The sequence below is a fragment of the Somniosus microcephalus genome, chromosome 6 (genome assembly GCF_052327205.1).
Source record: "Somniosus microcephalus isolate GS21.2 chromosome 6, FLI_Smic_1.0, whole genome shotgun sequence".
Classification (NCBI taxonomy): Eukaryota; Metazoa; Chordata; class Chondrichthyes; order Squaliformes; family Somniosidae; genus Somniosus; species Somniosus microcephalus.
The window spans coordinates 47382682-47405084 of record NC_140992.1 but is presented as its reverse complement, the minus strand read 5'-3'; the positions used below and the strand labels follow the sequence as shown (position 1 = coordinate 47405084).

Sequence of the window (22403 nt, the reverse complement as noted above, 5' to 3'; positions counted from 1 at the left end):
ACATACTTGAAGCAGACTCTAGATTCTTTTAAAACAGGGTTAAATAATTGTTTGAAAAAGTGGGATATTAAGAGTTATTCATGAGGGATCTCGTCAGAGGCTTTTGTTCAACTATTTTTATGTAACCTTCTCAAAGGTTGGTCAAGCAGGATTTTATGCTAAATTCATGTCAGTTCTTATATCTGCTTCTTATACTGGTTTCTGTGATTAATGTTAAGCTAATGTATGTGTAGTTGCCTGGGTTGAACTTGTCCCCTCTTATCTTCTTAGGCAGTCCCTCGGAACTGAGGATGACTTGCTTCCACATTAAAAATGGGCTCGCAGGTGGCTGATTAGTCCAATGCGGGACCTACAGTCTCTGTCACAGGTGGGGCAGACGGTGGTTGAAGGGGCGGGTGGGTGGGGTGCGGTGCTTGGGTTGATGTGCGCTCCTTGCGCTTGCTCCCGGTGAAGAGACTCGAGGTGTTCAGCGCCTTCCCGGATGCTTCTCCTCCACTTTGTGCGGTCTTGGGCTAGGGATTCCCAGGTGTCAGTGGGGATGTTGCACTTTTTCAAGGAGGCTTTGAGGGTGTCCTTGAAGCGTTTCCTCTGCCCACCTGGGGCTCTTTTGCCGTGCCGGAGCTGAGTAGAGAGCTTGTTTTGGGAGTCTCGTATCGGGCATGTGGACAATGTGACCCTTCCATCGGAGCTGATTGAGCGTGGTCAGAGCTTCGATGCTGAGGATGTTGGCCTGAGCAAGAACACTGACGTTGGTGCGCCTATCCTTCCAATGGATTTGCAGGATCTTGCGGAGGCAGCGTTGGTGGTACCTCTCCAGTGCTTTGAGGTGCCTGCTGTACATGGTCCATGTCTCTGAGGCATCACTGCTGCCCTGTAGACCATGAGCTTAGTGCCGGGTTTGAGGTCCTGGTCTTCAAACACTCGAAGGCTGCACTGGCACACTGAAGGCGGTGTTGGACTTCGTCGTCGACGTCTGCCCTTGTTGACAGTAGGCTCCCGAGGTATGGAAAGTGGTCCACATTGTCCAAGGCCTTGTCGTGGATTTTGATAATCGGGGGGCAGCACTGTGCGGCGGGGGCAGGTTGATAGAGGACCTTTGTCTTACAGATGTTTAGTGTAAGGCCTATGCTCTCGTATGCTTCGGTGAAGGTGTTTACGATGGTTTGGAGTTCGACCTCCGAGTGAGCGCAGACGCAAGCATCGTCTGCATACTGTAATTAGACGACAGAGGATGGGACAACCTTGGATCGGGACTGGAGGCAACGGAGGTTGAACAGTTTCCTGTTTGTTCTGTAAATTAGCTCCACTCCAGTGGGGAGCTTACTGAGGGTGAGATGGAGCATTGCAGCAAGGAAGATTGAGAAGAGCGTTGGTGCGATGACACAGCCTTGCTTGACCCCGGTTCGTACGTGAATTGGGTCTCATATATACACATGTAGATTCCAATTCTGCAGCACTTCACCAGTACTCATGTTATTTTATGACCATAGCCATTGTCCTTTAGTGCCCCAGGCTATATGCCATCTGGGCCAGAAGATTTGTTGGTCTTCAGTCCATTAACTGCTTAAGTACCTTCTCTAGCTTCAAGAAATGTTAAATAAATTACTATACAATACAACTATATATATCTACAATACTATATACATCATTCCTGTGTGTACCTTTTACTTGTAACAAAAGGCTGGGTTAAATAACTAAAATATCTGGTCCTATTCATTAGCAGCTCCAATGTTGGGGAAGTTTTTCTTGTACAATTACAGTACCTTTATTATAGGTAAACTTATATCAAAACAATGAAAAAACACACAATTCTATTAACTTTTTTCCCCCTTGGTTTATTGGTAAATATGAACATAAATGTTGTAATCAAAGTGGCTTAGGAATGAGAAAATCAAACAAAAAAACACAAGAAAAATAATGCAAACACAAAACAGAGAGAACCAGTGGCTGAGGGCCAAGATTCTCAGTTTTTTTATTGCTACTAATGTACCAAAAAGCATCTGTACCAGTGCATCTTTCAGACTAATGCATCACTGGACACAAACAAGGCTTTTGAGATTCAGCATCAGCCAGTCATTTTCTTTCAGATCAAATTGTACCATAGCCATTTCCATCATAGAAAGGAACTTCAGAAACACTTTGAAACATGTCAGGATCACATCACACAAAAACTGGAGCAGATTTACAAAGGTTTTTCAAGCTTTGAAATGTTACATTTTATTAAACCCTATTTACAAGGCATGTTTCATTCAGATTCTCTCAGATTTAAATCTCAACTCAGATTAAAAAGCATTTTGTAAACATTTCAAAATTTTGCAACACAATCATTAAATTCAATATTTAACTTTAATGGATATCCATGCAAAGCCAGCGACCGTTACAAATCGAACACCTTTAAAGTGGAATCTGCAGCTTTCCCTTTTCCTGCATTGGGTAGGTGTCCATGATTTTGAACTGAGCATGTGAATGAATAAATGGATTTATTGTATTATAAAAGATGTTTTCTGCCCAACATTAGAACTTTGGTCTTCCTATAACATTAGCTAGTTGATGGGAGTATAATTATCAACTGGTTACTTTTTAAACCTCTTAATATTAACTTAAATAGGAGCTTGACTATTTAAGTGTGAAATTTCAATAGTTTACTCACAAGCAGGATTGTCCATCCTGTGTATTTAGCTGCAAGTCCTTGCACTCAAACAGTGTACTCATTCCCTAACAGGTAATGCGATTCTCTTTTCTCCTTAATCTTGCCTGCTATATTCAAAGACAAAACTTCCCACTGAAAAGTGTGCCAGGCATGATGCAATATACAAAGTACTTGACTAACTCTGGGTAATATCACACATATGGAACCATTTTTACTGGGAAAACCTGTTACTATCGAAGTATATACAGAGAAAAATCTCATTCATGTGGTGAACATCTGCAGCATCACAGATTGGCTAATCCAAAAACCAAAAAGGATTGCGCTGTGAGTAATCAATCAAAATTATGTTTTTTAATACCCTGACAATTGAGTAGATAACAGTACCTGTTTACTTAGGGAGAATATAATAAAACTCCACTAATGTTAAATTACACTTTTCTACCAAACCAATTTCAATAAAACTGGTACAAAACAGCAAATGCCAAAAATACAAAAATGGGAAATTCAGAAATTATGAATTTCCCATCTTCCACTGGAATAAATTTTGAACCTCTGCTGAGAAACACTTTCAATTTGGTAAATGAAACTAAATGAAAAAAGTAATCTTTGACACTATTCACCTCCTTTGAAAAAGCATCCACATTGTAGCATTTTGCTTCACTTCAAGCATTGGTTAACTACTGTTAATAGGTCAGTATTTGGAATGGTTTACATAATTCAGTTTAGTAATACTGAACAATATTCTCAATGTGGATACAGATTGGGAACATAAATTAACAATGCAACTCCCAGTTTCTGACCTGCAATTGCACTCATCATATTGTAGTTTGCCAACATTAACTTGTCGACAATACAAATAATGTGATTTTTGTATAAAATCACCAATGTGGTGTAAAGATTGAACCAATGTTTATGGATGGCAAAAGCATGGGTCAATTATCTAGATTACTACATTCTTCTATACAAAAGTACAGGTACAGATGAGTCTCAAAGGAATACTCCAGTATGATGTCCAGCAATGGTCTTAACTTCCAAGAACTTCCCTTACTCCATCAACAATTTTAAGCATTTAAAAAAAAAAATCTGAATCTGGTCTTGGGCTCCTGATAAGCACCTTTTGGCATTTCCAAGTCTGTTACAATAAGCAGAAATATCAGACAGGGTTTGCCACTTCTGCATTCACCAATCTGTGATTTTCCGTCCATTCGTTTTAATTGTCAGAAAATTACAGGCTGATGAGCCCAAATTGGAAGACCCCACCCATCATTTTCAGTGTCCAGTTTTGGAAACACCACAAAGAAACCAGTTTCTGATCAAGACAAACACTGTGCACCAAATTAAAAAAGTTGATTAACTTTTTTTTTTTAAAGTAGATATTGTAAGATCTCAACTTTGAGTATTCCTTTACTGCACCAGTTCATAATCCAGTTCCAGTGTTAACTGCAAACTGCTTCTACTCATGGATTAGTCATCCAGCTAATCACTAAATGCAAGATCCAGCAGCAGAAGCAATTAGAATGGCAAGGATGCTACCAGCTTTTGAGGTTTACAAGAACGAGTCATATGCTAGAAATTCCGCTTCCATAAAGTCACTTGTTTGACTGAACAGTTACTTTGTGTCAAAAAATTGAATTCAGCAATAGTGCAGATCTAGTTCTAAAGGGGATGCACCAAATGAATTTCCGTTATCCCACTCCCTATCCACCCCCCTCCAAGAAAAAATAGAAAAATATAGCTCCAGAAATAGGACATCTTGTAAAAAGAGGAAATGTGGCAAATTACAACTATTTACAAATAAATTACAATCTTAACGATCATTTTCTGCCCCTGCTTCTTACATAATGCATCTTTGGGCTGCGATTGGGTATACATGCAAAAACAAGACATAAATGAAATATATTAAGATGGCCAAGGACAGGCGTTTACAAATATTTCCATCTTCTCCCATGACACAGAATTAAATAGGGAATTGAAAAAAATAACAGCAGGAAATAAAGACACAGCATCCACTGTGTCTTCACTCAACTGTTAAACCCCTTAAGCATGTGAGGAGCCATCCATTGATGAGAGAGTCAAGATGCTTCTGTCATTTGTGCAGTAGGGATCCAAGTCACTCCAAGATCTAAACAGAAACAAAAATAGATGTTTTGACAACTTGATTCCGAGAATACATTGTGGAAATTATTTAGATTTATACTTGGGCTAAGAGCCTAAAACTGGACAACACTTTTTAAACTATATCCTTACTATCTACATGTCAAAGTCTCTAATAAACCAGCAGTATTTTGGATTACCAAAATTACCAAAGAAAGTTAATGCTAAAATTGTTGAAAGACAAATTGCACTAGTGTTAAAACTTGTATGAAATTCCTATTAACATTTTAATATAAATGTGGTTGATCAGTTACAGTGTATTGGCTGTTCAAAACCATTTAACTAAAACACATGGTCACAGCAGAAATATACTTTCAGTGATAGAGGTTGCAACTGCCTCAAAAGCTTTTCAATTTCTGGATGAACTCCTTGAATGTTTTCAAACTTTAAAGAAATGTGATATTCTAGAACTTAACCGTACAAATCTATTTGCTACTTAGGATTTTAAATATATTAAATGAGCTGAATTCATCACATAGGCTAACCTTTTTTAAAATGGAGAAACCTCAACGAAGGCCCATAGTTCAGGACACCATCAAGGTTGAAAAGAGGAGAGGAGAGAAGATGAGATAAATCAAGTTAGGTGATGCTAAAGTTGGGATTTAAAACCAGCAGATAGCCAGGAAAACAGAGAGGTAAGGCCTTCCACAGTTTTGAGGTGCAGAGAAAGAATGAATTACACTACAGCACCTTGCAATGATTCTTGATTTCAATACAGCAAGAGAGTATATAGAACACTGTATTTGAAGCTTAGGAAGAAGAGAGAGAAATTCAGAGAAACCTATCACACTTGCTGCAAGAAATATTAACACAAAGCATGGAATGAGAAAAGTTCATCTGGCCCAACAAGCCTACATGTTCCACAGAACATATGCAACCTACCCTACCCTAAATGCTACCTGACCTATTTAATCTGCAGAGGTAACGTTCTGCATAAAAACTCCAATCCTCAAAGACAATAAAGCAAAACTCCAGAATATTATTCTCTACTCTAGTCAATCCCAGCCTGAAGTACTCCATTGCCCCCCTACATCTCAGGGGCCAAAATGTCTTATGGAGCCTTGGCTCGGTGCACTCTTGCTCGAGTCAGATGGTCGTGGGTGCAAGCTCCACACCAGTGGCTTGAGCCCATAATCTAGGCCGACACATCAGTGCAGTACTGAGGGACTGCTGCATTATCTGAAATGCCTTCTTTTGGATGAGGCGTTAAACCGAGGCCTCGCTTGCCTTCTGCAGATGGATGCAGAAGATCCCATGCCACTTTTGAAGAGGTGCAGGGGAGTTCATCCCTCAACCATTTGATTGCTATTTGCAGGATCTTGCTGAGTGCAAATTGGTTACCATGTTTCCTACATTACACCTCAAAATTGCTTCATTGGCTTGAAGTGCTTCGGCACGTCTTGAGGATGTGAAAGGTTGTATAAAAATGCAAGACATTCTCTCTTTATTTAATCAATTCAGTCTGTATCTACCTCAATAACTCCAATCCCAAAATGGGCTATGAAAGTTCATTTAGATTGCCAAAAATTAAAAACGATTTCAAATGTCTGTTAGAAGAATGTGAAATATTTACTGGTCCCTGCATTGAGAATGTAAGAAAAGTATTGCCATAAAATAAAAAACCTCATGTAAAAAAGCCAGAATATTTTTTTGCTGTGTATTTCCAGTCTCCAAACATTCTAATGGGACAAACCACAGCTAATTTACAAAATAGAAAATTGATACAGGAAAATTAAATTAAAAAAATTGTGACTACTTGACTGCTCTGAAAAGTAAATTCCTGTCAAAAATGTAACTTTTTTCACACCTATAAATTTACTTTAAGGACACAATCAGTTTATTTTCTAAACCCATGCACATATAGTAGAATGATAGTTTTAGCATAAAAATGACAAAGAAAACTACAAAAGTTTGAGGATGAGAATTTGAACCGAATGAGTGAATGTTGAATTAATTAATTAAATCATTAACAGATTTGATTCTCAATCACTGTGATAATGAAAATGATACACAATTTCAGTACCAGTAGACACTTCATGACCAAAACTATTTCTTTAACCCAGTGTTAACCAGTAAGAGTATCTGATAGCTTTTGAAAAGTTGATGAAGCATAATGTGATATTCTTTTTAATAAGGACAGGACAAATAAATTGATTTTAAATGTAGATTTAGCTCAGTAACTTGTCTGTCCTGAATTCCCCCCCCCCCCCCAAAAAGTTCATTCAGTGTCAGTCATTTTAGAAAAAGAAAACATGGTACTTAGATTGTGAACTGCCATCTTACTGCTTGGTTGAGTAACCACGTGCATGATGATTTAGGAGCCTTTAAATCCAGTTTTGATGATTTATAACCAGCAACTCAGGAAAAGTGAAAGTGTGAACAAACACACAGACACCACAGATAAATTCTTAGCAAAAATTTACCACACAAAGATAGGGCTTGAGAATGCTTCAAAATTTAGGACAGATATAGTGAGGAAATACCCACAAAGTTTTTGGTTGGTAATAACTATCATTAGCAGAAGAAAGCAAGCTCAACATAAGCTCGAAGGTCCACGACACTGCGAAGAACACACAGTTTGAAAAATTCCCAATTCGACAGAAAATTATACAATTTCTGATCATATAGACAAAGCAAGTAAAGAATGACAGGAAATTCCTACTTATACCCATCACAAAAAAGAATCAGACAATACAAAGTACTTTGATAAAACTAAAGTTCAATTTTCTTTTCTCTTACTGCTGGGATCAACCCCCTTCTCCCACACCCCAACTGCAAACTTACTGTTTGCCCAACATTTTAAATGTTTTAGAAACAGGAACAGCCTTTAGTTTTATGCAGGCACACCTACAGCTGGTCTATACATCAACAGCAGCAGGATCCTCATGTTCCAGTTGATAAGAGAAATGCTTGCAGCACAGTCTATTTAGAAAAATTCCACACCTGTTGACTCGCAAGGAGTTGCACTTTCCCATTACTTGATCTAGTATTCTTCTAAGAGGTGAACATGCTGTTTCTCTGTTTGAGTAACAGCAAATCGATTCCAGACAGGTGACGCCAGAATTGGCCTCCGTGAGCTGCAGGGCAAAAGAAGCAAAAATACGTTTATTTGCAAGGAGCATAGCGTGCAATAACATACAAGATGATCCATTATTTACAAACGTAATCTAAAATTTAAGCTTTTGCCATTTTACTCTGTATATTTATACTGCACTATTATTTGTATATTTATAAATTATCATTTGAATCTGCATTGAAATTTAACTAGCTGGGATATTTCAAGAACAGGAATCTTCAAATCTCAGCTTTAACCATCATTAAAACTGATGTGCGTCATTTAGGCAAACCTTCTGGTTCTGAGCTGGGCTGTGTGATGAGGCATCTTATCTTGATGGTTGGGGGTGGAAGAGACATAACAGAAAAGGCTGAAGATGAACCATCAACAAGGTGATGCATCTCACTCTACAAACGGGTACTTGATATGGAGACTCATTAACAGAGGGCATCGCCCAGAATGGCCCATCCTGGGTTAAGAACAGTACAGTAAAGGAAGGCGACAGCTGATCACATTGGAATAAAACCATTGGGTTAAAACAAGTACCTGTTATGAAACTTAGGCTCCCTACAATACTTGCAACATGCATATCTTTCATTGCAAAGTTCACAATGCATTATTATGCACAAGTCAGATATGCAGCAGAATTTTTGGTACTTTTCATCAGAAACATTACATGCCAGTAACGCACCATCATTAGACGTTAGATCACATGCTATGACAAGTATATTGCCAGAGCTATGCTGATAACTAGTATGTGTTTCAAGTTGATGTGATGTTACGAATATTTTATAAACAATCATCCAATAATTCAATTCAGCTTCTGTGTTTTTTTTAAACCAAGAAGCCACATTGTAGCTGTTAACTGGGGAGGAGGAGAGGAAATGAAGTGAAAGTCCATAGGTGGTATATAAAATGCACGAAGCAGAGGCATGTGCAATGAAAATAATCTCAAAAGGACTTTAATCCCAGTTAAAACGCAAACCTATATTCTATAGTACTGTACATGGAATACAACAATGAAACCACCATAGGTATGGTCTTCCTCACACTGTACATACACATAGGTATGGTCTTCCTCACACTGTACATACACATAGGTATGGTCTTCCTCACACTGTACATACACATAGGTATGGTCTTCCTCACACTGTACATACACATAGGTATGGTCTTCCTCACACTCTACATACACAGGTATGGTCTTCCTCACACTCTACATACACAGGTATGGTCTTCCTCACTGTACATACACATAGGTATGGTCTTCCTCACACTGTACATACATAGGTATGGTCTTCCTCACACTGTACATACACATAGGTATGGTCTTCCTCACACTGTACATACATAGGTATGGTCTTCCTCACACTGTACATACACATAGGTATGGTCTTCCTCACACTGTACATACACATAGGTATGGTCTTCCTCACACTGTACATACACATAGGTATGGTCTTCCTCACACTGTACATACACAGGTATGGTCTTCCTCACTGTACATACACATAGGTATGGTCTTCCTCACACTGTACATACATAGGTATGGTCTTCCTCACACTGTACATACACATAGGTATGGTCTTCCTCACTGTACATACACATAGGTATGGTCTTCCTCACTGTACATACACATAGGTATGGTCTTCCTCACTGTACATACACATAGGTATGGTCTTCCTCACACTGTACATACACATAGGTATGGTCTTCCTCACACTGTACATACACATAGGTATGGTCTTCCTCACACTGTACATACACATAGGTATGGTCTTCCTCACACTGTACATACACGGGTATGGTCTTCCTCACACTGTACATACACGGGTATGGTCTTCCTCACACTGTACATACACATAGGTATGGTCTTCCTCACACTGTACATACATAGGTATGGTCTTCCTCACACTGTACATACACATAGGTATGGTCTTCCTCACACTGTACATACACATAGGTATGGTCTTCCTCACACTGTACATACACATAGGTATGGTCTTCCTCACACTGTACATACACATAGGTATGGTCTTCCTCACACTGTACATACACATAGGTATGGTCTTCCTCACACTGTACATACACATAGGTATGGTCTTCCTCACACTGTACATACACATAGGTATGGTCTTCCTCACACTGTACATACACATAGGTATGGTCTTCCTCACACTGTACATACACATAGGTATGGTCTTCCTCACACTGTACATACACATAGGTATGGTCTTCCTCACACTGTACATACACATAGGTCATTGTTATCCTGTGCAGACAACAACTGAGAACATTGTCCCATTAAGAAATTTGAGCCCCACACAGTCCAAGTGATCTTCTCCCACACTGCTGTATTTAAGATCTAAGATCTCATCCTGGATTGCACCCTCAGTACCAAGATCAGAGAAAGCAACATTGGGAGCCCAGGTAACACAAGATTGTTGAAACCAATAAGGGTTGAGTAGCTTCAGGCTATGCCAGGAAAATAGGAATTAAGGGAAGGTTGGGAGGGCAATCTATATGTAGTCAATGAGCTTGTTTCAAAGAGTGAAGACCACCATAAATACAGTAAATAATTGAACATACTTTCTCATTTATTCAACTTCACATAAAATAGGACACTAATCCACACCAAGTCTCCAAAGGTGGCTTGGAGCAGAATAGCACCAAAACATTTAATGCCCCAATCTGTCAAGTCAAGAACATTTAATGAAAGTATGCATACTGGTCTAGGTCCTTGAAAAGGAGGATATTTTTTTTATTTTTTAAAAAGGTGAAAGTCTAGCAAATGTTGGTATTCAGAGGGGTTTGGGTGTCCTTGTACAGGAATCACAATGTTAACATGCAGGTACAGCCAGAAATTAGGAAGGCAAATGGTATGTGAGCCTTTATTGGAAGGGCGTTAAGAGTAAGGAAGTCTTACTGCAATTATATCAGACTTCAGTGAGACCACACCTGGAGTACCGTGTAGCGTTTTGGTCTCCTTACCCAAGGAAGAATATACTTGCCTTAGAGGGGGAGCAACGAAGGTTCAATAGATTGATTCCTGTGATGAGGGGGCTGTCCTATGAGAGATTAAGTAGAATGGGCCTATATTCTCTGGAGTTTAGAAGAATGAGAGGTGATCTCATTGAAACGTATAAAATATTTAGAGGGTTGATGTTGAGAGGCTATTTCCCTTGGCTGGAGAGTCTAGAACTAGGAGTTATCATCTCTGGATAAGGAGTTGGCCATTTAGGACTGATGAGTAATTTCTTCACTCAGATGATTGTGAATCTTTGGAATTCTCTACCCCAGAGGGCTGTGGATGCTCAGTCAATGAGTATATTCGAGATAGAGATTGATATATTTTTGGGCACTAAGAGAATCAAGGGATATGGGGATAGGCCAGGAAAGTGGAGTTGATGTAGAAGCTCAGCCATGATCTTATTGAATGGCGGAGCAGGCGCGAGGGGCCATATGGCCTACTCCTGCTCCAATTTCTTATGTTCTTATATAGGTCAACACTTTTGGCCCATGAAATGGCCACTACCCAGGTACAATGCGCTCCAATTTACCTGATGACCCCAGACCTGGCAAGAAGCTACAAAGAAATCCACTCTACTACAAAATTTTCTAATCTCCATTTAGTAATGAATTTCCCCTACGATCCTTCTCCCAAAGGAAAAAAAACCTGCTTACCTTAATGAAAATATTTCATCCTCTGTACATAGAAAGCTAAACCCCTGTGCGTATCAACTAACAAATATTTAATTTCAATTTAAAAAAATGCAATTGGTGAATAAAAAGTTAATTTCCTGAGACGACTGGAGCAGTTCTTTGGCCAAAAGAGGTGTGGCCTGAAGCCTGCCCTACCCCTGTACCAAATGATAACACATTTGGCCAACCATCTGTGAATTCAATCAAGATGAGGGCAAATAAAGTTATTAAAACAATGCCTTCCCTTCCTTCTTGAAAGCACTCTACAGTTTTGCTCCACTGATGCCAGTCACCATTTGGTTTCTTATCCAAGTGGCCATTATTCATTTGTGAGCCTTGAAGGTGAGTGCCAACAGGCTATATGATCTTGGGAGCATTATATTGGAGTTCAGTTTTATCTCACTGGATATTGAGTTTTACTGACACTGATTTTTCCATCTTTAACTTGGGGCACATGAGGCAAAGCACTCATTCTGAATGGAAAAATTAAGTTCACACATACAAAGAAAGGTTCAACATGTTACCTTGTTCAAATCTCATAGGCCAACCTAAGGAATTAAAAGGTCTCATTTCCCTGACAGTTTTCATAAATCAAGGCCTATAGGGTTGTTTCAATCATCCCCATCAGAGGCAGGTACTGGAAAGAAATAGCAGCAATCTGAACTCTGTGAATTCAAATAGGGCTCCTAATCTAGCTAGAATTTATAGATGTGACTTTGGATAGGGCTTTTCAGTGCTGATGCCTTCCTTTAAATCCACTTCCTTCCAATATCTCCTTCTTTGGCCTTCTGGTCACACCTCCTAATATCTCCTTCTTTGGCTCTATCAGTTTTTTGTTACATCTCTGAAGTAGTTGGAATATTTTCTACATTACACATTATATAAATGTAAAATTTTACTCTAGATAAAATTGTTCACAATGTAGATTTACTTAAAAATTTTATAACAAAAAATACCTCTACTGCTTTTGCTGAGATGTGCTAATTCATCAATGACTGCAAAATCAATTTGGTCTTCAGGGCTTAGTGCTGCTGGCCCTGGATTTTTATACACGGTATACATCACCCCACCCACCACCACCCCGTGACATTCAGTGAAATAAATCTTAATCTCAGTTCAGATTGTGTGATCATAGAAGCTTTGTTATTCATGGCATGTCCCACCAGGAATTAAAAACTACCACCCTCACAAACTTGCTCAAACCTGAAAAACTAAATAAAACCACTTATGACAATGTCCCAATTCCTTAATGCATTACCGCCTTGTAATACAACCTATGAATTAGCCACCTTTCACGACCACCGGACGTCTCAAAGCGCTTTACAGCCAATTAAGTACTTTTTGAAGTGGAGTCACTGTTGTAATTTGGGAAACACGGCAGCCAATTTACACACAGCAAGGTCCCACAAACAGCAATGTAATAATGTACCAGATAATCTGTTTTTGTTATGTTGGTTGAGGGATATATATTGGCCAGGACACCGGGGATAACTCCCCTGCTCTTCTTAGAAATAGCGCCATGGGATATTTTACATCCACCTGAGGGGGCAGATGGGGCCTTGGTTTAACGACTCATCCGAAAGGCGGTACATCCAACAGTATAGCACTCCCTCAGCACTGTACTGGAGTGTCAGCCTAGCTTTATGTGCTCAAGTCCCTGGAGTGGGACTTGAACCCACAACCTTCTCACTCAGGGGCAAGTGTGCTATTAACTGAGCCACAGCTGACACCTGTATATATATTTGCACACAGCAAGGTCCCACAATGATAATGACCAGATAATCTGTTTTTGTGATGTTGGTTAGGGATAAATATTGGCCAGGGCACAGGTGAGAACTCCCCTGCTCTTTTTCAAAATAGTGCAATGCAATGGTCCCTCTAATTTTTTTTTGGCTGCATGGCCCATTCAAAACTCCACGCATGTGCGGTTTTTCCATTGAGCCATAGCTGAATACAAGTCAGAGTCATGATCATACTGTACAGCTATTTAGTCAGACCATACCTTGAGTAGTGTTTACAGTTCTGATCAGACACAAGGGAGACATTCAAGCAACGGCAGTGCAAAGGAGAGCCACAAGGATGATCCCAGTTCTCAGTTATGAGGAAGGACTGGAGAAAATTGGGGCTCTTCAACTTTGACAGATGTTGGTTTATCAAGGAATACAAAGCTGTAAACACCATGCAAGAAGTAAATCTGGAAAATTCTGTTGGATTAAACTGCAAGAGTAAAACAAGGGGTCACAGGTTTCAGCTAGTAAAAGACAAATTTAGGACTGATATCAGGAAGTTTTTCTTTACAGTGATCAACATATGGAATGGACTCCCAGATAGAATAGTGGGGATGAAATCCCTATAACAATAAGAACCAATTGGTGGCTGCACTTGGGGGCTCTAAAATCAATCTGGTTGAATGCCGTAAAATGGGTTGAATGACCCTCCTCATCCCTAATTATCTTCTGATATGTGAAGAACACCCAAGTGTCTACTGAACAGCTAGATGCTAGCTACCATTCGTCATGTTTAGCAAATTGTTTTGAACGACTTAAGAATCACAGGTTAGCATTTTCACAAGCAGCCTCTGATGCGCTATAAATTACTCAAAAGACTGAGGTTAAGCGAGTAACTAACAGGCTTTTATTAACAAGAGAATGAAGGTGTGCCTCGAGTGGTCGACCAGTCCAGAATACAGAGGGATTGTGGAGCAGTCACCTTTATACCTGGACTCGTGGGAGGAATCAGCCGAGGCATGTACAGACATGTACACAGTGGAATACAAACACCCACACAGGCAGGTATAACAGTGGTTTACCACATTCACCCCTTGTTTAAAAATGAGTCCGGCGGGGTGAAGTGTATTAAAAGTTTGTGTATTGGAGTCTCTCCGGAGGTCTTGTCTGCCGCTGTGATCGACGTGGCGATGGCAGGGGCAGTGAAGCTTCCGGCGTCGAGTCCCGCGAAGGCTGGGGCACTGGTGTGTAGTCCTCGTGGGTGTCGAGCGGGTCGCGGGGCCCAGGCGTGCCGTCTGCTGGGGTTGGATATTGGATCGTTGGGGGGGGGGGGGGGGTGGTAGTGGGTAACTGGGGCCCCCGAGGGTGCGAGGTCTCGTATGGAGACTGTGTCCTCCCGCCCATTCGGGTACGCAATGTGAGCGTACTGGGGGTTGGCGTGGAGGAGGTCGACCCTCTCGACCAGGGGGTCCGTTTTATGGGTCCTCACGTGTCTTCTCAGTAGGACCGGCCCTGGGGACGTCAGCCATGGCGGTAGCGATGTCCCCGATGTGGACTTCCTTGGGAAGACAAACATTTTCTCATGAGGGGTGGCGTTAGTGGCAGTGCAGAGCAGTGACCAAATAGAGTGGAGCGCATCGGGGAGCACATCCTGCCAGCGGGAGGTCGGAAGGCCCCTAGACTTTAAGGCTAGCAGGGCGGCCTTCCAAACTGTCGCATTCCCTCTTTCCACCTGTCCGTTCCCCCGGGGGTTGTAACTGGTGGTCCTGCTTGTGACAATACCCCTAGCGAGCAGGTACTGGCGGAGTTCGTCGCTCATAAACGATGAGCCCCGGTTGCTATGGATATAGCTGGGGAAACCGAACAGGGTGAAGAGGTCGTTCAGACATTTAATGACCGTGGCACTGGTCATGTCCGGGCAGGGGATGGCGAACGGGAAACGGGAGTACTCATCAATAATGTTGAGGAAGTACACATTGCGGTCGGAGGAGGGGAGAGGCCCTTTAAAATCAACGCTCAGGCGCTCGAAGGGGCGAGTGGCTTTTATCAGGTGAGCCCTGTCTGGTCTATAAAAGTGCGGTTTGCACTCAGCGCAGACTTGGCAGTTCCTGGTCATGGTCCTGACCTCCTCAATGGAGTAAGGCAGGTTGCGGGCCTTGATGAAGTGGAAGAACCTGGTGACCCCCGGGTGGCAGAGGTCATTGTGGAGGGCCCGCAGTCTATCGATCTGCGCGCTGGCGCAGGTGCCACGCGATAGAGCATCCGGGGGTTCATTGAGCTTCCCGGGCCGGTACAAGATCTCGTAATTGTAGGTGGAAAGTTCGATTCTCCACCTCAAGATCTTGTCGTTTTTGATTTTGCCCCTCTGCTTGTTGTTAAACATAAAAGCAACTGAACGCTGGTCAGTGAGCAGGGTAAATCGTTTTCCGGCCAGGTAGTGCCTCCAATGACGCACAGCCTCCACAATAGCCTGGGCCTCCTTCTCAACAGCAGAGTGTCTGGTCTCCGGGCCCTGGAGGGTTTGTGAAAAGGCGGCCACGGGTCTCCCCGCCTGATTAAGGGTAGCGGCCAGGGCAAAGTCGGACGTGTCGCTTTCCACCTGGAAGGGGATGGATATGTCCACTGCATGCATGGTGGCTTTGGCAATGTCTTCCTTGATACGGTGGAAGGCTAAGCGGGCCTCTGCCGTCAAGGGAAAAGAGGTGGACTTGATCAGCGGACGGGCCTTGTCCGCATAGTAGGGGACCCACTGGGCGTAATAGGAGAAAAACCCTAGCCACCTCTTCAGGGCCTTGAGGCAGTGGGAGTTCCATAAGGGGACGCATCCGGTCGGGGTCGGGACCGGTGACTCCGTGTTCCACAACACAGCCAAGGATGGTGAGGCGGGTTGTGCGGAATATGCACTTCTCCTTGTTATACGTCAGGTTCAGGAGTTGGGCGGTGCAGAGGAATTTTTCGAGGTTTGCGTCATGGTCCTGCAAGTCATGGCCGCAGATGGTCACATTGTCCAGCTATGGGAAAGTGGCCTGCAACGCATTTTGATCGACCATCCAGTCCATCTCCCTTTGGAAGACGGAGACCCCGTTGGTGACGCCAAAAGGAACCCTAAGGAAGTGATAGAGGCGGCCGTTTGCCTCAAAGGCAGTATACTGGCGGTCCTCAGGGCGGATAGGGAGCTGGTGGTACGCTGATTTCAGGTCAATGGTCGAGAAGACGCGGTACTGCGCGATCTGGTTGACCATATCAGCTATGCGGGGGAGTGGGTAAGCGTCCAGCAGGGTGTAGCGATTTATTGTCTGGCTGTAGTCGATGACCAGGCGCTGCTTCTCGCCGGTCTTAACGACCACAACCTGGGCTCGCCAGGGGCTGGTGCTGCCCTCAATAATCCCTTCCTTCAGGAGCCGCTCCACTTCGGTTTTAATGAAAACCCTGTCCCCGGCACTGTATCGCCTGCTCTTTGTGGCGATGGGCTTACAGTTGGGGGTGAGGTTAGCAAACAGTTGGGGGGGGGGGGGGTGACTGAGTGTGGAGAGGTTGCACCTGGTGCGCGGCGGGCAATTTGGAAGCTGCTGGCTGCGGACTGTGAGTGGGGGGGAGGTGTCCACCGTACGCCATCGTAACACTTAAGGTGGCACTGAAAATCTAACCCCAGTAGAACGGCAGCGCAGAGGTGGGGCAGGACCAGAAGTTTAAAATTATCGTACACAGTCCCGTCTACTAAGAGTGTCACCACGCAGTAGCCGCCAATGTCCGCCGACTGGGACTCGGAGGCCATAGAAATCCGCTGGTGCGCAGGCAGGACTGGGAGAGAGCAACGCCGCACTGTGTCGGGGTGGATGAAGCTCTCCGTGCTCCCAGAGTCAAAAAGGCAGATTGTTTCGTGACCATTTACTTTAATGTCCATTGTGGACCGGGCCAGTTGGTGCGGTCTTGCTTGGTCCAGTGTAACGGAGGCCAGCGTAGGGGTCGGTGTGTCGCTGCGGGTATCAGATGAGGCGGTGTTGGGGGCCTGCTGCGTCCCAGCTGGCGTCCAAGATGGCGGCGTCCATGATCCCCATGTGGCTGGAGGCGTCCAAAATGGCTGCTGTTCCGGTGGTTCGCACATGGCTGGGGAGGCCCAAGATGGCGGCCCGCACGCGGCGCTGCTGGGGTTCGGGGTGGCTTTGGCCCTGCAGACGCTGGCGTAGTGTCCCTTCTTCCCACAGCCCGAGCAGATCGCATTTTTCGCCGGGCAGCGCGCTCTGGGGTGTTTGGCCTGGCCACAGAAGTAGCATTTCTGGCCTTGGGACACTGCTGCGGTAGTTGGGCCGTTGCTGGGGTGGCACGGCGCTATGAGACGGTCCTACCGTGTCCCAGGCTGTCGTTCCCCGCGGTGCAGAGGAGTAGGCATCCATGCCCCGGTAGGCTGCGTCCAATGATAGTGCGAGTTCAGAGGCCTTGTTGAGGTCGAGGTCACTCTGCTCCAACAGTCGCTGTCGGGTGTAATTGGACCTGTGGCCCGCTACAAAAGCGTCCCGGATAAGTTCCTCTGTGTACACGGCGGCCTTTACATCCTTACAACCACAGGCCCGGCCAAGCACAGACAGTGCCTGAAGGTATTCCTCGGTCGATTCCCCAGGTGGTTGTTTACGACTCCCCAGGAGGTGCCTGGCGTACACCTCGTTCACTGGGCGCGTGTACTGGTCCTTGAGGAGCTTGAAAGCAGCAGTGTACAAGGTCGCGTCCTGGATGACCGAGTACGCTCGGTGGTTCACTTTGGAGGTCAGGACATCCAGTTTGTCCTCATCCGATTTGACCGTTGCAGCGGAGGCGATCAGGAATCTTTCAAAGCACCTACGCCAGTGAGCAAACTTGGTGGATGCGTCCGCCTCCCGATGGTCTAAGTCCAGGCATGCTGGTGTGAGGATCTTCTCCATTATAAAAAAATCTTGTTAATAAAATTGATGCGCTATCAATTACTCAAAAGACTGATGTTAAGCAAGTAACTAACAGGCTTTTATTAACAAGAGAATGAAGGTGTGCCTCGAGTGGTCGACCAGTCCAGAATAGAGGGACTGTGGAGCAGTCACCTTTATACCTGGACTCGTGGGAGGAGTCAGCCGAGGCATGTACAGACATGTACACAGTGGAATACAAACACCCACACAGGCAGGTATAACAGTGGTTTACCACAGCCTCTAAGTGCCAATAAGGCTTTACTCTACTAGCAGATGCTTTAGAGCCAGGATGGCAAAGGAACAGAAAAGCACACTTGACTGATGTGGTAAATTTGATTGTGCAAGATCATGTCTACCACCTGTTGAAAATGACAAGAGGGTCAGAACAGATTCCATGGGATCAAGAAAACCAGACAAAATTTAGCTTTCACACAAAAGGTACATAAGGTTGTGGGTGGTGCTGCACAGGAGATGCAAATACTGTCACAACTCAAAAAAGCTGTGTTGCAAATGTTTGGCCCGAGAACAGCGGAAGCAATCACTGGCATTCTATATATCTACCTTTCAGTAGGTACATACAAGCAATACTTTGGATTCTCAGTGTTATCAATTATCTAATCCCGTGTCCGGACTTGGGACATGCAGACTCCATTGTACAACTGCATCACACTACAGCAAAAGAAAATCTCAGAACTACTGCTATTATAGCAGGCAAGAGCAGCCAGAGCATTCTGTACACCGACAACCCAGTGAGTTCCCAACAGAGGTAGAAATTACACTAGCCGAGGAGTCACAGCTGTCCTATACCCAAAACCCAAAGATAATGATAGGCACAGAGATCAGTGAGGCTGCTTCAAATTCTCCTACTCCTGCTCCTATCGTCTATGTTTCTATGTATCTATCGCTGTATAAATCAACCGGTTTGAGTATTGTGTCAATTGGCAACTTGTTTATTTGGGCTCTGTCCCTGCTGAAAACTGATAATTTCACCTCTGAAGTGTTGAGTTGAACAGATTAAAATATTCTAATAGTAATAATGACAAATCTGCATTGCAACCCCTTCCCTCTGTAGATAATATTAAATTTGTCCTGTCATAATTCTGACCTTCCCAGTTAAAGACAGGGAGTGCACACATGCTTTAGTTGCTCTGTCAAGTTGACTTGTGACAATGTTTGCAAAATTGAGGTAACATTGGGCCGGACTTTGCGGAATAAATAACGGCCTACAATGCTCACCGTTATTAATGTGTAAATCGGTCAGTATCTTCCAGCGATTGCACATACGCAATTAAATGCGTGAATCAGGAAGTTGCTGTCTGAGATGCCTATTGAAATACATGGAGCAGCATGAAGTTGCTGTACTTATCTGATATATATGCGCTAAACTCGCCAGAAAAAGTTAAGGCTTGTCCATTCCAGTGCAAGTCGTCGTCTTCTTCGGCAGTCCCTCGGAACCGAGGATGACCTGCATTAAAAATGAGTTCACAGGTGACTGATTAGTCCAATGCGGGACCTACAGTCTCTGTCACAGGTGGGGCAGATGGTGGTTGAAGGGGCGGGTGGGTGGGGTGCTTGGGTTGACGTGCGCTCCTTGAGCTTGGCTTCCGCTTGCTCCCGGCAAAGAGACTCGAGGTGTTTGGCGCCTTCCCGGATGCTTCTCCTCCACTTTGTGCGGTCTTGGGCCAGGGATTCCCAGGTGTCAGTGGGGATGTTACACTTTTTCAAGGAGGCTTTGAGGGTGTCCTTGAAGCGTTTCCTCTGCCCACCTGGGGCTCTCTTGCTGTGCTGGAGCTCCAAGTAGAGCGCTTGTTTTGGGAGTCTTGTATCGGGCATGCAGACAATGTGACCCGTCCATCGGAACTGATCGAGCGTGGTCAAAGCTTCGATGCTGGGGATGTTGGCCTGAGCCAGAACACGGACGTTGGTGCGCCTATCCTGCCAATGGATTTGCAGGATCTTGCGGAGGCAGCGTTGGTGGTACCTCTCCAGTGCTTTGAGGTGCCTGCTGTACATGGTCCATGTCTCTGAGGTATACAGCAGGGCAGGTATCACTGCTGCTCTGTAGACCATGAGCTTAGTGCCAGGTTTGAGATCCTGGTCTTCAAACACGCTTCCTCAGGCGACCGAAGGCTGCACTGGCACACTGAAGGCGGTGTTGGGCTTCATCGTCGACGTCTGTCCTTGTTGACAGTAGGCTCCCAAGGTATGGAAAGTGGTCCATGTTGTCCAAGGCCTTGTCGTGGATTTTGATCATCGGGGGGCAGTACTGTGTACACCATTTTAACGGCATGGTTAAGTCTTAAAGTGAGTCAGTTTTCCTGTTGGTGCTTGGTACTGAAATCAACCACTAATGTTTATCAGCCTTCAAAATAGAAACTGGCTCTATAATTGCCTGTACCAGTACACGGCCTTAAACTCTACAGGGCAATCTGTTTGGGCCAATACCATGGCTAGGAGTGGTGAGGGAAGATGATAGATTTCATTTTGACCAAGTTAATCATATAATAGGATGAGATTTTAAAGATTGACGACATAGAGCTGAAGGAATCCTTCAGGAAACCAAATGGTTTAGAGCTCCTTCACTGACACCCTATTCTTTTTTCTGAGGAAGTACGCATATGTTATTGAGTCAGTTCTGAGCTGTTTCATGTTGAGCCTTGCTACTGGAATTGATCTGGATCAATAAGCAATTTGAAGGGAAAGACAACAGTTTTGGGCAGTACCAAAGTCTGTGCTCAAAAGTATGGAGGCTGGCTGATTACTACAAGCAACCTGGATGCTCTAGTCATTCAACCAGAACTGACAATGTTCAATGCGATGTTGGATTCTATATCCGACCTGGGAGTAGAAAAATGCTTTGGTACCAAGTTGGACCAAAACGTTGCGTGTGCGCCAAGAGAAATCAAGCACTAAAGTTCTTGCAGTCGGGATAGTGTCTCCATATGGAATGTTAGCAATATCTCATTTACATATGGAGGTTAAAGGCCAAAAGGGATATATTATCAGCTTGCCAGTTTTTGAGAGAATTTTAGCTGTAAATATAAAGTGGTGTTACTGGCATCTGTTTACTATTTCTTAATTAAACCTAATGAAGGAAAACATAGCCCTAATTTTGATGAACTGTGCAGTTTTGGTCATTGTATCTAAGACAAAGGGGCTGTCTAGTTGGCTAAACAGGCAGCAATGACGAACTATTGAAGTTATCTCATTAGAAAGAAACAGGTATGGTAGAGGGAAATAAATGATTCAAGTTCTTAAAATTATAAAGCTAATTGAGAAGGTGGTTGTGGCAGCTAGTTGTCTCAACTCATGGCTCAGGAAATGAAATGAAATGAAATATAACCTAGGCAGATCGTTGAATATAAGAATTGGAAATTTATTGAATAACTGCCATCACTAATTATACTGCATGTGGATTCTGTTGAATCAAAGAGGAAATGGACAGCTCCTGACTGGTCAGCAAGTGGAATTGTATAGAACTGGCCTTTGGGTACTACAGAGAAAATATCATGCATCAGGTTCAGAACACAGATTTATATAATCTAGATATTTCCTCAAAGGGGTTGGAAGGCAGAATAATTCACTCTAAATGCATGGCATGAAAGAATATTTATAAATGAACAACTGGCTTACTTTGAATAGAACTTGTTGTGGAGCTTCAAAAAAGGTAGGTGTGGTTTTTGATTTCACTCTAAAATGAAGAATCACTGTATGGGGAAGTCTCTTCTAATAGAGTCATAGAGTCATAGAGTTTTACAGCACAGAAAGAGGCCCTTCGGCCCATCGTGTCTGCGCCGCCCATCCATCCCTGTCCAGTCTAATCCCATTTTCCAGCATTTGGTCCATAGCCTTGTATGCAATGGCATTTCAAGTGCTCATCCAAATGCTTCTTGAATGTTGAGGGTTCCTGCCTCCACCACCCTTTCAGGCATTGAGTTCCACATTCCAACCACCCTCTGGGTGAAAAAGTTCCTCCTCAAATCCCCTCTAAATCTCCTGCCCCTTACCCTGAATCTATGCCCCCTTGTTATTGACCCCCCCACTAAGGGGAAAAGTTCCTCTTTATCTACCCTATCTATGCCCCTCATTATTTTGTACACCTCAATCAGGTCCCCCCTCAGCCTTCTCTGCTCCAAGGAAAACAACTCCAGCCTGTCCAGCCTCTCTTCATAGCTGAG

General features: G+C 43.6%; 1 protein-coding gene across 4 annotated transcripts in view; it reads right to left on the bottom strand.

The window, feature by feature from the left end:
- Positions 1–1915: 1915 nt before the first annotated feature.
- The window catches only part of atp11b (ATPase phospholipid transporting 11B), a 194878-nt gene continuing 174390 nt past the window's right edge, over positions 1916–22403 (bottom strand). For all 4 annotated transcript variants that reach the window (XM_085990139.1, XM_085990137.1, XM_085990138.1 and 1 more), the window contains 2 exons: positions 7748–7881; positions 1916–4772 (listed from right to left, as the gene is read on the bottom strand). In XM_085990139.1, coding sequence (XP_085846265.1) covers positions 7788–7881 — 94 coding nt within the window. In that variant the 3' untranslated portion in view covers positions 1916–4772; positions 7748–7787. The remainder of the gene's footprint in view (positions 4773–7747; positions 7882–22403) is intronic.